Raw genomic sequence first — 17,445 nt, 5'->3', positions numbered from 1 at the left:
TTAAAACGTAGGTGGCGCTATGGAGCCAATGAGGCACAACTATGATAAAATGCAACATCACCAATTAATTTCCTAAGACAAATGCATAGGTAAATTTTCATGGATTTTCAGCCATCTTAAGTCTTTCAAAACACCATGGGAAACTTTGAAAATCCAACATTTCATCCCACATGGATGACTTCCTGTTGGGCGGAGTCAGATACAACCATGTGAACTTTGTCGCACTTGATGAGAGCAATGACTATGGTAAAGCTCATGCACATTGGAGGAACTTCATCCCGACCGTTGCCTGCATTCGGGGGCGCTATGGAGCTCCTCGACCACGCCCATGCCCTACTTAAATATTAAATTTTCACTGGTTCTGATGCGTCTGCCACGTTTCGTGAGTTTTCGGGTATGTTTAGGCCCTTAAAATCACACGAATGCATGAAAAAAAAATAAAATTAAAATAAATAAATAAATAAATAATAATAATAAACATGGCGAAAACAATAGGGCCCTGCACCTCCGGTGCATGCGCCCTCCGGTTTGCACCGGGGGCGTGGCACTTTTGGTGCTGGGGCCCTAATAATAATAATAATAATAATAATAATAATAATAATAACAACAACAATCACGCGACATATTCCTGGCCTCGCCTTAAACACCTGTTGAACAGGTAGAAAGCTCTGCGCATGCGCAGCTGCAGTCTTACCCAAACATGGACGAGTCGAAACTTTAATCCAAAACTTCCCTCTGTGGATATTTTCAAAACATTCCTTTACACTTAACTGCAGTACTAAAATGGATTTAATACGACGACAAAGGACTTCTTCCGGAAGTGGAATGTATTTAGTTTTATTTCTCAGCCTCGGTAAGTGTTCCTTAAAGTCTTATTTTTATTTTAAAAGGAAAGAAAGCGCGAGCCGCTTTTGGTGACGTTCATAAAATGGCGTTTTTAATTTTTTTTTTTTTAAAGGTAGCTGATAAATACATCACAAACCTCGAGTGTTTAATGGCAGAATGTGTTTTTATACTGTGGATAAACACACACGCGTTTTATGGTTTATCAAACAGTCATGAAAACGCGAAGTTTGTTTGTTTTTAAACACGGAAGTGACCGAGGCTCGAGCCCAAATGGATCCATACTGAAGACTCGGAGTGTAGAGAGTAGTGGCCATTATTTAGTATTACACCTTGTGCACCTGTACAGGAAGAAGGCGGGGATTTGGGATTCAGATTTTAATGCGATTTTAACGCGAAAGACAGGTTCGAGAGAGGAAGCGAAGAGTAGAGAATTAGGAAGTGTTGGTTAATACTTTTTTTTCATAAACAAATAAGGAAAGAAACCTGAGGAGGGGGGAAACAAAACCCCATTTTGTAACAACAAAAAAGACCCCAACCAAAACTTACTGCTCAATAAACAAACAAACAAGCATATATATATCTTATTATATTATAAGCATATGTGTATATATATGTATGTGTGTGTGTATGCATGTCTGTCTGTGGGTGGGTGTGTGTGTTTCTGACGTCAGTTCTTACTTTTAATGCACAAAGATGTTTAATTTAAAAATCATATCTCCTAAATTCCTGTAAGTTGAATTCAAAGTGAACATATCTGTTGGACTTATCGTAATAATTATTATTAAATATAATGCCTTTATGCATGGTTGAGAACTGGACATGCTTTATATAGTTGTTGTTGTTGTTGTTATTATTATTATTATTATTATTATTATTATTATTATTATTATTAATAGTAATAACTAAAAAAAATTCTGATCACTCAATAAATGAAGTGATTCTTATTTTGTTTTGTAAAATAATTTATTTCCAAATCAGATCTCCTAAATTTCCTTCATTTGAATTCCAAGAAACTGTTATCTGTTGCATAATAATCGTAATAATAATAATAATAAATAGTATGAAATTTTACACTGTTATGTAGTGATGAACGCTAGGGCAGGGTGATTTAAAAAAAAAAAAGAAAAGAAAAGAAAAAATATCTTGACCTTGACATTTCTACAGTACACGGTATGTATCCTTGTCATGTTGTATGGGTTACTAACCATCTACCAGCAAAACAGTAGAATTGCTTAAAAAAGAAATAGGCTAATAATAATAATAAAAAGAAAAACAAATCCCAATAACGATAAAAGAAGTATTTTTCCAACTTTAAAAGTTACTACATAAGATCAGCTGCTAGAAAGAGAAAAATGTCATGATATTATTATTATTATTATTGCCCTCATGGAAAAAAACATAACTAAAAGAATAGCAATACATTTTGATAATTTTAATAAATAAAGTAGAGTTTCAGCATGTAAATGAATTAAAATGTTCACTTCCTAGACAGCCACGTGTTTGTAAAAATGTAGTAAGTTTATGCAGTGTTGTGTTTAATGCATTGACTGATTCATTTGTCCATTCATTCGTACAGGTGAGATCAAGACTGAGGTATCGGGTTGGATAATCAGCTGAACTCTGCCGTTGCTTGGTTGGTTGTGGATGAGTTTCTCAAAGCCATGTTTAGTGTACACGTATAGTGCTTCCTTCTGGCCCCTCCTACATTTCCTGTGCTGTTAGCCAGATATATACGTTGTTCACACCTCCACACAACGTGCTGTGCGGGTGTCGCCATATGGGAAGTTCAGGTCAGGACAGCTGGACGGTGCCGCGTCGTGCGTTTCACTCCATTATTGTATCTGCTTACACTTTCTCATTTTTCACAAACAAGAGCATGAAACGCCGTTTAACACCACACTTCCTGTCTATTGGAAGGAGTTTGACTTAGGATTCGTCCATGCTAATACGAAAACGGGTTTAAACGGCAAAATGTTTATTTTGTCTACACCACACTGGTGTGTTTGCATGCTTTAAAAAAAAATACCACTATGACTGAGACGGCTTATACTGAGCGTGTGCAGATACGATTACACCGCTCATGTGACGATCAGTCGATTTGGATCCATTGAAAAGGGACAATCAACTGGTCTGGTGTTGATTTTTTTTGTTTGTTTGTTTTGGCATTTAAATTGTTCAAGTGTGTTTTTTTTCCCCCACATGTGATTTATTCGCACCATGGGATTTTGTTTTGAAATGACAAAAAAAAAAGACACAAAAATACTTAATTACAAGTAAACAACCAAAACAGATGTTGCACATAAAACCACATACAAGACAAATATCGCATATATGAAGGATCGTGGTATATTGCACATACACCTGGGTCGTGGATGACCCACCGGATTTATCATGTCGCCAGTGCGTTGTCGTTGTTGAGTCCTTACTTAGAAACTTAGATGACTAGTCGGTTACTGAACTTTAGATAATTAGTCGATTAAGGCCACTGGCAAAAGTGCAGATCACATGATCACGGATTTCGTCCTGTCTTTCACGTCACATACTTTAAGGTCAGAGATAGAGAGGTATGAAAAAGACGCCTACCGAGAAACCTTGAATTTCAGACAAATGCATGCAAGTCCTCAGGGAGAACTTTAATCAAGGTTTTCACATAGGCAGAAAGGCTGCGAACGAACCGATTGACAGCAAACGTCCTCGGGATCCTTTTCACTGGGATCTTTCCATCACCAGAGCAACGGCCGGGTCATTTTCACTTGTATTCTTCTGTAGTACCGTCGTTACTGCAGAATCTCGGAGGCTAAAACAAAGAGAACAACTGTTACAGGGCTGAATCACGCCGCTTACAGAAGTGGCCGAGATGAACCTGCTCACATCCTGTTTCGGTGCAGGTTTGAAAAGGTGCAAACGTCAGATTCGTTAGCAGCGCTTTTAATCATGCGAAAGGAATGTAGTGACGGTATGCGCAAATGTGTTAATCTTTAAAAGGTCCCATAAATTGGCAATTCCATCGAAACGCTAATTACCTCGTGCAAGTGATGAACAGTTTTACAGGATGTTTCAGAATTACGCCATGTTCCTTTGATTTGCTCATCTTTCTAGATATAAGCAGCGGGATTACTGCCTCATTTAGCGTCATGGAGTTATTATTGCACCTAGTGGTCAAAAATGGGACACTGATAGTCCATCGGGGCAAGAATCATGCTGCCCCACGCTCGGGGGAGGAGCAGCGGACAGGACAATTAACAACCAGCGACAATTAACGAACACCAAATTGTGGTATTTTTTAAAAGGCTCTCAGAGGTCACCCAGACCTTATATTAATAGCAAACGATCAGAATTAAAGCTCAATCCTTTGTTTTCTTTATCCACACGCTGATCTTTACATATCTGTTGGGTGATATTTGTGCAGTAATTAAGAGCTCACTGGCTGTTTGGAGTTCCTCTCAGCATGTTAGTTACACACCAACATGACTCACCCCCCCACACACACACCCCTGTTCAAATCCCTATTACACATAAGTACACACAGGAGATGCTTCAGCAAACACTTTACATTCAAACTTGCGGAAAAGTCAATAACAACATGTGATGGATCCGTGGGTAGAGAATGATCATATACAGACATCATATTACACAGACGAACAAAAAGACTGAAAACAGATACACAGAACATGGTAACAGAGACCACTGATAAAAAGACCAATTGTAGTGTGTAAGATGGATTGATCATGGATAGACAGATATAGGGAAATAAAGACTGAATCTAGAAGAGTTTTTCTGTTGTCCCCCTGGAGGAACCCTCAAAGGTTCTTTGTAAAGTTCTACAACAGAGTGTTTCCCTATCAGACAGGGTTCCACTGAAACCTTTTTAGGAAACTAAGAATGCTGTATTATACAAAGAACCCACAGAGGAGTGTAGAGACAGACAGATCTATAGACCAGCTGATAGGCAGGCAGACAGACAGACAGATAGAAGAAATATGAAAAGAGATGGACCAAAACATATACAGACAGACAGAGAGGTGAACAGACCCATAGACTGACATGCACACAGACAGTCAGACAGACCCACAGACCATTGGACAAAGCACAGTCCGGTCCATAGACCATCAGACAGACAGACAGACAGACAGACAGGTAGATTAAATATAAAGATAGATGGACCAAAAGATAGACAGTCAGACAGACAGACAGTTGCACCTATAGAGTGACAGGCAGACTGTTAGACAAACAGGCAGACCCGTGGACTAACAGGCAGCCTCATAGACAGACAAGCAGACCCATAGCCGGACGGACAGGCGAGCAGACCCATATACGGACGGACAGGTGAGCAGACTCATAGGTGGACAGACAGACCAACCCATAGAATTTGCACTTCCACACTTTCACATAATAATTTTTCTAATTTATTTTTGTAATGTGCAAGCAGATGACCTTACACCCAGTTTAATGACATGATGAAATATAAAGAACTAAACAAAACTTCAAACAAGATCAGGTAAATGCATGATTTCTGCACCAGAAATCGTGTGAGAATAATAAGTGGAAGCAGCCTGGGATTCCCAACACCAGTATTCCCACTAGCGTCCATATGGCAGGGAATATATTCCTGAATGTTACGGAACACGTGTCTAATTGTGTTCATTAGAACGGTCGTGGTATAACACGACGAGGGAATAGGCGCAGCGTTAACCCACTGCTATAGGGTATAGATGATGTCATACAGGGAAGGTATTTATGGGCGTGAGGAGTTGTCAGGTAGCATTACTCGTCAGTCCTGTCGTGAGCAGTAAATAGTTTTCTTAAAATAAACATGATCATGTTTTAGTAATAATTCTGAAAAGATCAATGATTTGATTAAGGCAACGGTTAACAGTTTCATTGGGGGAAAAAAAGAGACTAAAAAGGACATTGTATGGAAAACAACACTTTTGATTACATTCAATTGTTGACGTACTGCTGTGAGGGAAGAGAAAGAACCACTTCTGGATCTGCTGTTATTGTAAAATAATCAACGTTCTGGTGTAACTAACACTTTCCCCGCCTTTTGATTATTTTCCTACACCAACACACCCCCAAGCGTTTTACTGAGATTGTTACAATAATGAATAAATTTTTCAGTTCCATGGTTGTGACTTAACGTTTTGGACTTTCCTTCTTTCTCCGTTCAGTTTTGCAGTCAGGCCCGGCGTCTTGTATAAAGGTGACCGCTCCGGAGGAGATAAACGCAGTACAGGGCGAGATGGTAACCCTGTCCTGCCAGTTCACCTCGACTCATCGCCCGACCAGCCGAATATCCATCGACTGGTCCTTCAGACCTCAGAGCGGAGGCCCTTCCCAAGTCGTGAGTTCCTTTATGATTAAATAAGCCGATAGCGTATACAATATAAACATCAACTCACGAATTATTTGTACCCTTCATGAAAAATGAGCAGGAACGCTCGAAATATTTAGAGCTCAAACATATAGGCATGCTTCATGGGGTTATTTAACACAAAGTGATTTCTTTTTAAGCGTCTATAAGTTTTCTTAAATATTGATAATTTTTTTTTATAGTAAGTAGGTTTTTTTTTTATGTATTATTCTGAATTTTATTTCTTCATGAGAAATATCCAGAAGGAGAGGCAGGGATTGGTCCAGAGAAATTGCTGTGTGCTTGCTGATGTGAGATGCAAAAATAGATGGTTGTGTGTGTGTGTACAGTCTCTACCAAAAGCCTGCTGGGAAAAAGACAGAACACGCATCACTTACCTCATATGAATGATTCACCACATCTATTTGACACCGCATGAACCTGGATGAGGATTCGTTTCACTTAAAATGACTCAGTTCTTCTCTGTGACGGAAGTCTGTGCTAAAGTAGCCGTCTTTTGCCAGGAGTGTTTTAATTTTCAAACTCAGTACGAATGACTCTACTCTTCTGGTATTCACTACAGTTTGGGAAAATAAGGGAACGTTTAAAAAAAAAAAAAAAAGTTTTAAAAAATGTTCAAAATTCAACACAAGATTTTAGAACTATTTTATAACTTATGTTAACATCGAACCAATTTGTAATCGTTATAAATTAAAATACAGAGAGAACTGGATCACGATCACAGTGATCGATGTGGTGTGATCATACTGTTCTAACACAAACTCCGCCCCACCCGTGTCACGCCTGCGTACTTTCCGAATAGTCCGCTGTAAAACCCGAGGTCTGAACGCAGACGTGCACGATTTCAGCGTCACATACTCGCTATGTACACACAGCTCTGAATACGGCTCCCAGAGACCACGTTAAAGCTCTGGAAAAGTGCTCGTGGCGATGTCTGAAAAGGTGAATTGAGACAAACTCACTCCCCACCCGGGTACCAGTCATTTCAGTCTGAGCCCGAGTCGCATAAATCTGCTTTAAATATGTTGAGACTTAAAATATACATCCGATATTATTGACTGAGAGAACTCAATGGCACAACATTTAAAGCTGTGTGTATATATGTGAGCAAGCGAGTGTGTGAGAGCTAATGTGTGCGAGAACACGTGTAGAATTGCAAGGAATTTTAAAACAAGAATCAGTGTGAGTGCGTGTGAGTTTAGCTAACACTAATGATGTCATCGTTGCCCCTCTTCCAGATATTTAACATAACACTAGGCGTGTGTGTGTGTGTGTGTGTGTGTGTGTGTGAGAGAGAGAGAGAGAGAGAGAGAGAGAGAGAGAGAGAGACAGAAAGACAGACAAGAGAATTAAGGGCACTCGCTCAAACAGCCACTCTACCTAATTAGCTCTCAGAGGAATGATGATGTCACTGTCAGATTAAAAGGAAAAATTTCTCTCTCTCTCTTTTTGTGTGTGTCTCTCTCTCTATGCATCTGTTTCTCTCATTCTCTGAGTCTCTCTGACTTTCCCTCTCTCTATCTCTGTTTATCTCTCTGCCTCTCTCTCTCACACACACACAGACACAGCACGAAAGTGACGGTGTCTCTCTTTGTCAGTCTGTCTCTCTCTCTCTTTCTTTCTCTTGCTTTGTCTCTGTCTGTCTCATTCTTTGTTTCTCTCTCTCTCGTAACCCTGATATCATGTTTGTAGAATTTGATCAGTCTACTTCATTAGTCTATTTATTAAATGCTCTGTGTTTTGGTTCTGTCACAGTGTGTAATAGATTATTATGTAAATGAGACACGGCTCTGACACACACCGCTTTAATTAACTAATGCACATAAACACCGTGAGAGATTTTCTCGTTATCAGGGAAAAAAAAGCGACTCGATTCCGTAACTGAAAATAATTGAATTGGATTGTGTTACTCCACTTCCAATAATCTCTGGGGCTTACCAGATTTCTCCTCGTCATTGTGATGACATCATCGACGTCACCAGTTCGTCGTCTCTTTCGGGAGGAAACGGTGAGCTCAGTGCCGACACTTAGCTTTACTGTTCACTATGATGTATGAACCACACGTCGTACTTTTTAAAAAAAATTATTTTATCCATTTATAATTACATTTAATGTTAGGGAACATGTTAGTTCCTGTTACAAGACCAAAAAAAAACAAAAACGCACCAGAAGCTGAAGACCGTGAACGCTTCTGTCCTGAAGATGTCGGAAAAGTTACCTCTGACTTTGTCAAAGCACTGACACTGGAGACTTCTTTTTATGCAAATTTCCCCAAAACCCACCAAACAAAAGAAAGCGAACCCACGCAAACTACTGTATAGCGCCCACTGCTGCTCAGGACAAGAAGTGCGAGCTGTGTTATGGACGGAGAGAACAGTAAGGACGCTCGACTCAGACACACACTCGCTCTCTGATCAGCAGATTAGCGTGTACACGGCCATAAAGTTCTCCATCTCAGCTCGTCTGTTCGCTCTCGCTCATCTCTCTGTCTCCCTCCCTCTCTGATTAAATGTCATCGAACAATTACTGGACGCTTCACTCGTCTCTCTCCGACTCTTTATCTAGAGGTCCATCTGTCCCACTGCCTCAGTTTCATTCCCTGCTCAAGGTACGAGATAATCGAGAGAAAGGGGGGAAAAATTCATTTTTTGTCATTAACCTTCATTCATTTTAAACATTTTAAAACTTTGTCCACTGTATGTGCTCTGTGCATACAGCGGATATATAAAAAAGTAAGAGTCAAATCAGTTTGGTGCATTTTGAATTATTTTATCATTATTATGGCTGGGTATCTCCTGTGCACAGCCCTCTTGAGGCCACCCCACAGGGTTTTGATTGGATTTATGTCTGGACTCGGGCTGGACCATTCCAAAACCTTGATCTTGTTTTGGTGAAGCCGTTCCTTTGTTGATCTGGAGGTTTGCTTCGGGTCGTTGTCATGCTGAAAGGTGAAATTCCTCTTCATCTTAAGTTTTTTAGGAGAATCCTTAAGATTTTGTGCCAAAATTGACTGGTATTTGGAGCTATTCATTATTCCCTCCACCCTGAGTAAAGCCCAAGTTCCAGCTGAAGAAAAACAGCCCCAAAGTATGATGCTACCAACACCATGCTTCACCACCGGGGTGGTGTTCTTTTGGCGATGTGCTGTGTTTTTTTGTTTTTTTTTGTATTTGTTTAGTTTTTTTGTGTGTTTCAAATATATCTTTTGGTATTATGGCCAAAAAGTTTAACTTTGGGCTCATCAGACCATTCCACATGGTTTTGGGAGATTGGATCTATTTTTTTGTTGTTTTTTTGTTTAAAAACAGGCTTCCATCTTGCCACCCTACCCCATAGCCCAGACATATGAAGAATTCGGGAGATTGTTGTCATATGTCTCATGTTCATCCAGTACTTGCCAGAAGTTACTGTACTTCTTTTAATATTGCTGTAGGCCTCTTGGCGGCCTCTTGGCAGCCTCCCTGACCAGTTTTCTCCTGAACTTCTCAATTTTAAACTGATATCCTGTCGTTAGTATTTTCTCCACTTGTTGATTGTTGTCTTTACAGCATTCCATGTTGTATCCAGTGCCTTGGAAACTCTTTTGTAACCCTCACCTGATTGATATTTTCCAACAGTGATATCCCGTACCTGCTTTGTAAGCTGGCTTTTCATGGCTTTTCCAATTGTATGTTAGTAAGAAGATGGCAGGAAAATCCTACAGGAACAGCTGGACTTTATTTGGGGTAATCGGTCACTTTAATTGATGGCAGGTGTACACTAATTAGTATTTAACACAAATTTGAATGTGATTCGTTGATTCTGAACACTGCCACATTCTATATCTATATTATAAAATGGTGCGCACACTTATGAGAGCTGGGTATTGGAAGTTTTTTGTTCTTCCCCAAAAAATCATTTCTGGGTGTTTGTCACTTGATATTTGCGATTTCATAATGAGGGTGAAAAAGGTTCTGACATGATTTAACTTGGTTTCATTTTTTTTTACATCACAAAAACTTGCAATTTTTTTTATATCCACTGTAAGCGCTCTTCTTTGTTTTGATGATGATGATGTGACGGTGCAGGAGCATAGCAGACATTTTGCGACTCGCTATCTGATTACAAACTGAATGCATTAGGCTCGTTGGGTGAAATTGTACGGTAATCCCATGTAGCTAGTGAGCTTTTAGACATCTTTTAGGCAGACATCTTTCCAGGCTACACCTTCACACTCTCTCTTTTTCACTTTTTCCTCCCAGTTCTTCCACTTCTACTTGCTGGCGTACCCTCCGAAGGAAGGGCACTTCAATGGGCGCGTGCAGTGGCATGGTGACCCGGCGCGAGGTGACGCGACGATCCGGCTCCTGAACGCATCACTGCACGATAACGGCACTTACAGCTGCGTCGTTCGCAACCCGCCCGACTTCCAGGGTCCCCCTTCAAACACCATCCTCACCGTCAGCCTCAAGAGTGAGAAACGCTTTGAGAGACATTTTAGATCTATTCTGTTAAACAAGCACGTCTCAGACGTCACTTACTTTTGGGCTGCAGACCTAAAATTTTACTGGTATATACTGGTCAAAAGTTTAGAATTGCATTGCTATTTATTCACTATAAGCATGCATACGGTAAGTTGAAATAATTTTTTAAAAATTTATTTACTATAGTAAATACTATAAAACGGATGCCGAAATGAGTTTTTTTGTTTGTTTGTTTGTTTTATTTGTTAAATTTTGACATATGGTTTTAATGCTATTTGGAGGAAGAATAGTCTTGGGAAATCTTCGCCATTTATTTTTCCTCTGTGACTAAAACAAAGCAATAACTAAATAAATATCCAACCTTCCAATCAAAGCATATGACAAAATTGAATAACGTTCCCCTCAACAAATAAAACAACGAAAATATCAGAACTTGCGTAAACGTAACGTACAAAGGTAAACATTTTTCCTCCTCATTATTGTGCACTCATTCATACAAGTGAATTAATTTTGTTATATAATATATATAGTAGCGTCTGTATAATGTACTAGGTAGCTAGACCCAGCATAACTGAGCCCACTCACTAAAGTCGTTGCAGTTCAATTATTTTTAGTAAGCGTATGCAGCGTAATAAGGTTTCTGTGAAGGAGTTACTCCATGTTAGAAACTCGTAGCTTTGATCGTTTCAGCCACTCGTTAAGCTAACGCACAACACAAAGTCTGTATTAATGCAAAATTCCTCTAAAAAAATAAACAGACCTACAATACAGTTGAGTGTAATTTTGCAGTCCGAACTCATACGGATTCATTTAATTCCGAACCTGAGGACGTGAACAACTCCAGGTTGTCATCTAGTAATGACCGTAATTCCGACATGGCGTGAACACAGCTAGTGACTAAAATTGCTGTAGCTAAATCTAGACTGTAACTATAACAACAACCAAATGAGTAAAACTATTGTGTTTTTGTCAAAAGTGAAAATTAAATCCAAATCAGTTGCTAAAATGAACACTTGTTCTTTGAACGTTTCAGTTCCAAATATTGTTGTCTTCTCTTTTTTTTTCCCCCCTCAGAAGCAAGTGTGCACTTTTCGGACATCGCTGTGCTGCTGTTCTTCGTCCTCCTGCCGTCATCGCTGATAGCACTGGTCTTGTTAGCGAGAATGCTCTGTCCTTGTTGCTCTCCACGGGTCAAGAGCTCGCATCTCGGCCATCACTCGCCCATAGAGGTCACTGATGGGGAAGAAATGCTCCCATACAGGTCTCAGATCAGATTATATCCCTTTATATCCTGGCCCAGGCAACACAGAATGTCATAAGACTCAAATGAAAGGCATTAATGAGTATTAAGTTGTCCGAAAATAAAATCTAATCCGATTGTGGTTTATTTTTATACACAGTGCTTATACTACAATGGGAACACCTGTAACACCTCATTGGTGCACGTATCCAATCAGCCAGTCATGTGGCTCTCATTAATTTATAATAAAATCAAGAGCTTCACGTAAAACATCGTAATTTCGGGGGGTGGTGGTGGGGGGGGCGGTACATGACGTGATAACGGTTTGTTGATGAGAGAGGTTACGAGGAGAATGATTCAAGCTGGCAGGAAGGTTACGGTAATGCAAATAAACACTCTGTACATCCATGCCGAGGAAAACGCATCTCAGGATGATCGGCCTGACAAACGAACAGGTGCGCATGTGTTCCTAATAAAGTGGATGCCGAGTGTATATCTTTTTCTATGTTCAAAAATGTTTGCTGCATAATTCCAATTTTCACGTTGTAACACCACAGAACGTGACCGTGAATACTTATCGAGGCGCTGTGTGTTGCTAATGTGTCTTTGATTCTCTGCAGTAAGGAATGCGGATACCATCACCCCTCACCAAATCAGAAGCCTCCCATGTGCTGTGAAATGTATATGAAGGTTGGTATCTCATATTTATGAGCGAATGCATAAGTAAAATCATCCTAAAAATTCTGAAAATATCCACTAAATCTAGCTAGATAGCATTGCAAATTGTCATTTGAGCATGTTTGCTAAACATAAAAAGTTCTCTTCATTAAATACGGTATATTTAACTATATATTTAATTATAGCTAGTTGAGGCTGTCATTAGCAACTAAACATGAATCGCAAAGTAGCTAGCTAGGTGTGTACCATACTGTACTTAACCTAGATAGCTACCACAGCACAATGGTGGTCCTCTAGACGTCCTTCAAATGACCCTCTCTCACGTTTATGACTTGTGGGCATGGCCTGTCCACCTTTTTATAGCTTCTAAAGCTAACCAGTTCCAGAAGCCCTTGTCATGTTTATAGATCACTTATTTTTATTTATTTATTTTTTTTTTTTTTGGGGGTGCAAAACCATTGAACGTCTCGTTCTGTTTCCGCTTCAGGACTCCGATGAAGAATGCCGCAGATATTTCGAGAAGCAACAAAGCAATACAATACAACCACAGGCTGAGTCGCAGTGTTAGATCTGACACGACGCGCTGGTGGAAAAACAGGCAAAAACTTCTCAGTGCAGACATCTTCATTTACTATCATTTACTACAAAAACAAATGCTTTCCAGCTGGTCTGATCTGAGCTGAACTGAACTGATCCAAACTCAGTTTTAACAGAGTTCCTTCAGCTTGCGGTCTATAGGATTCTTGCTAGCTTGATTGATTTAGCGCTACATTTCTTCCTGTTAGCTTTAACAACCTCAGTTCAGAATGTTCTAGAAAAGCTAGTCACTGTTACTCCAACTACACAACCAACACCAGCCATTAAAACACAATAACGCTAGGCATGAAGTTAGCAAAAGCAACCTTGTGTCGCTAGTTCACTGGTAGCATTTTAGATATTCCTAATTTGAGATGGAATTCACATTCGTTTTGAAACTGTGAGACCATGCACAAATGCTAATGTGGCTAATGTAGGGATTCTCACCGTGCTTAGCCATGTTAGCATCGCTGAGTGAAGTATTTCTTGTCACATTTGTCATTTGTAATATCACTACAACTGTTGCTAATTTACTATCGTATTGTGCTAAAAAGCAGTTTGCTTTCTCTTGATGGTTAGCATCAAATATTTCTTGTCTGAAAAACTGACTTCCTGAGCCTGTAGATCTCAGGCGTGCTAAAGATTTCTAACACTAATCCGAGCAACTTTATCCATACTAAAGGAGCTGAGTCATGCTAATTGAGGCTACATGGTACAGTTTCTGATTAGCAATATCAGCGTAAAGTATTTATTAACGGTATTACTGGTTACACTAGCTATAGCAAACGGAAGCTGCAGACTCTAGTGGCCATCTTTCAAGGTTTATGGAAGATGAATAGGTTTTGAACTAAACTATAGAGGAGGCTGTTAGGCGCCCTTTAGCTAAAGAAAAAAAATAAAGTAGCGCTCGCTAAGGTGTTGTATTTGTATAAAACTAACTTAGCCCTGCTGATTTAGAAGGATTTTTAGGACTGCTGGAATTTTCTAGAATAAAGGTATGCCTTAGATTTGGACTGGAGCTATGTAGCTAATGAAGTCTGTAGAAAATATACAGTTTAAAAAGGACAATTTAAAATAAACCAGTAAATACATTTCTAAACTATCAGGAACAGTTCATATTTAGAAATTGAAGTGGATTGATTTCATCTACAGTTTTTCATCTTTTTTTTTTTTTTTGGTGTGTGTTATTTCACATTATTGCACATTGTTTACAAGAGCGTCAACCTGCTGCTTTGTACCATTTGCGTTTTTTAACAGGAAATAGATCCAGCCCTCTGCACATACTCCGGCATCATTCACTAAATGAAAATTGAATGGATTTTTTTTTTTTTTTTTTTAAATGATCATCTCTATATGGACATATATTTCTGTACTATTATGAAATGCACAATCGCAGATGCTCTTGTAAGATTGAAAAGCAACAGCCCAGGTTTGTTGTGTATTTATTTGAGGATGTAAAAGTGTGTGATCTTGTAACTATATTGTATAATAAAAAAAAAATTCATAAATAAAATATGTACATAGTTCCAAGCTCTCGTTTTTACATCGAGTATGAAATTGATTCACTGATATTATGTTCATTTCAAGTAAAGAGATCCTTTTCAGATCATTACACATTTAGTTGTGTTAATTGTCCCACCATGTGTTTTAAAAAATCTTGTTTTGAAGCAGAAATAATAATGTCTTTAATGCAATTTCAGTTTGTGATTACATCCGAGCACTGTTGAAATCTAAAATCTGACTGGTGTTTAATGTTAACGTTACAGAAAATGAACGCGTGTGTTCTGATTACATTACCGGCGGACGTTCCGCTAATAATAAACGGATTTACAAACCGTACTTTGTAACAGTGGTTAAGTTTTACGACATTTTCAGATTTCTCAGTAACACCACAAGCTGCGTTTTTGTTTATCGCTGCTGTAACGTAAGCGATCAACTAACTTGTTAAACTTATGGATGTTGTGGCCTGTCCAGCATTTATTTATTTATTAGTTCTCTTGAAAAACTTTAGTAGCTATATGTAGCTTCTAAGCAGAATTTCACGATCGTGGAAATGAACAAAAGAATCTAGAAAGCTCTGCGATATTCTGAGGACCTTTGGCCGAGACGCGTCTTGTGACGTCATCAGCCAAAGCTCTCTTCGATTCACTTGTGCTGAACATGAGTACAGTTGAAAGGTCTCATTTACCAACAAACACCACTATGAAAGACCGTGCAAAACAAATTTCATGGAATTGTGATTTTTAAACTATTATTGTTGTCTCTCAGTATTGTATTCTCACAGTGTTTAATATTGTTTTGCTTAACTAAGATGGATACATCACTGATATGTGCTATATGTTTTGATTATTCTGGCCTCCATTGTTATATCCACAGTAGGCGACTGTGAGTTCTTTCCCTGTGGTCGAATCCATCTCTAGTGTAAAGTGGCTCCCCCCCCTTCAGGGGAAAGCAGGTAGTGCCTCCTCTCCAGATGCTGTGGTTTTTTTTCCCTCCCCTAATGGCCCTCTTACTATGGTAAAGAGCAAAATGGCAACAGATGGAAGTGAACCGCAGGTACCGCAGGAGGAAGCTGACTTTAAATCATAAGGCATGTGTACATGCAGGCGTTTACTTTATTCAGACACTTAAAGACAGGCTGCATAAAGGGTTTAAATGCATCAGAGAGGACACTGACATGTTGTTTGAGCTATCGTTGAAGTGACATCCTGCTTTAAACAAGCTGGAAAACGTATGTAGAAATATATAATACGATCGCCGTATTATTAAGTAATAATACAAGACCGACACACTTACGACTTTCCCGTTTTTGTCTCGATCATGACTCAACACTTACAATAGCTCTTAGGAGGTTATATCGAGAGCCGTGTTAGTCTCTAGATTCCTTTCACGCACAAGAGTAGCGTAGATCATTTACACGCTTTACATACTTCCTGTTATCATTTACAGTATTCCCCTTTTACGTACATTTCGGAAACCGTCTCGATTTTCTTACAATCTTGTTATACTCTTAGCATCATTTCGATTTAATGAAAGAGTCTGTGCTGTATCTATTTACGCTCTTAAAAAAAATAAATAAGTGAAAACAATATCATCTGTAAGTTGCTGTAGTATTATTAAAATAAAACACTTGTGCCGTTTTAGGAAAATAATCATTTCATCACACCGTACCATCATTGATTATTTTCCTACAACACGGAGTGTTTTATTGCTTACATATTATAGATGACGTAGGGAGATTAATCTTGAATAACTTCCATAATGTTCTCAGCGTGAACATGACAATCTGGTGCTGCGTTTTCACTAATTAGTGCCACATGCGCACACAGATGCACTCACCTTCCCTAGGCTGCGAAGATGCATTTAATTAAAATAACATGGGGCCTCAAAGATCAGTCATACAAAACGCAATTTTTTTTTTTTTTTTTTGCTGTGACTTGGGAACACTGTCTGAGTCGATTTTTGACTCGCCACTCGTATAAAATGAAAAGTGCGGTGGGAATATGTTGTGTCGCCTATATGTGTATAAAACACACTTCGGTAAGCTCTTGTAAAATAAATGTGAAGTTTAAAAAAATACAGACCTGCTGAGTATACGGTCACGAGTAATCGCTCAAAAATACACAAAAAGAGTCGTCGTCTCTTTTTGTCGTTGTTTTCCCAACAAAAAAGACAGATGAGCCAATTGAAGTATGAGTCTGGAATGATTTAAAGTTGCGTAGTGTTTAGCCGAGCCCCCTTGGAAGCCCCGCCCCCTTCCCCCAATCTCACGTAAGTCATCTCTCATCTCGCTTGAAAATTGCACTGTCGAATTTTATGAAAAATGGAGAACGTTTTGAGTTCATTAACGTGAAATCTAATCTATCAATGTATGTATTCGCATAGCTAACAATAAACGAGCCATAGTTTACATTAGTGAACTACTATATATTTAGTAGGGATGCACCAAAATTTCGGCCACAAAATTATTATTTTTTTCTTCGTTCATAGAAAGCAAAATGGGGGGGGGGTGTCACAGGAGTTTACGTTTAAGGCTGCTTGTTTGTTTATATTTTTGCGAAACAGAAAACGACTAAATTCGGCAGAAAATTTTGCGGGCAATTACAAAACAAAACTACTTCGGGATTACTTGCACGTTTCTTGAATTCACACTACTGCCATTTTTGCTTTGTTTTGTTTTTGTCTGTTTTTCGGTTCATAAGAGTAGAGTTCATGTTTAAAAACGAACTTCAAGTGTAGGCCACGCCCAGTTAAGGTTTGAATTTGAA

The 17,445-nt window shown here is 39.0% G+C and overlaps 1 protein-coding gene across 1 annotated transcript; it reads left to right on the top strand.

Moving 5' to 3' along the window:
- Positions 1–475: 475 nt before the first annotated feature.
- Positions 476–15,528, top strand: mpzl3 (myelin protein zero-like 3). Its single transcript, XM_053646844.1, has 6 exons — positions 476–853; positions 6,018–6,190; positions 10,462–10,672; positions 11,758–11,944; positions 12,544–12,613; positions 13,089–15,528. Exons 1-6 carry the CDS (start codon positions 784–786, stop codon positions 13,167–13,169), a joined length of 792 nt encoding a protein of 263 aa, XP_053502819.1. The 5' UTR covers positions 476–783; the 3' UTR covers positions 13,170–15,528.
- The last annotated feature ends 1,917 nt before the right edge of the window (positions 15,529–17,445 follow it).

Source organism: Ictalurus furcatus, chromosome 17 (genome assembly GCF_023375685.1).
Source record: "Ictalurus furcatus strain D&B chromosome 17, Billie_1.0, whole genome shotgun sequence".
Taxonomy (NCBI): Eukaryota; Metazoa; Chordata; class Actinopteri; order Siluriformes; family Ictaluridae; genus Ictalurus; species Ictalurus furcatus.
This window is presented reverse-complemented; position numbering and strand designations above follow the sequence as displayed.

What these genes read in the sequence shown, in the direction of transcription:
- mpzl3 (XM_053646844.1), top strand. Translation starts at nt 784, where the DNA reads ATGGATTTAATACGACGACAAAGGACTTCTTCCGGAAGTGGAATGTAT. An exon ending in CCTCACCGTCAGCCTCAAGA is followed by an intron (nt 10,673 to 11,757) that starts GTGAGAAACGCT and finishes TTCCCCCCTCAG; the next exon opens with AAGCAAGTGTGCACTTTTCG. An exon ending in GCTGTGAAATGTATATGAAG is followed by an intron (nt 12,614 to 13,088) that starts GTTGGTATCTCA and finishes TTTCCGCTTCAG; the next exon opens with GACTCCGATGAAGAATGCCG.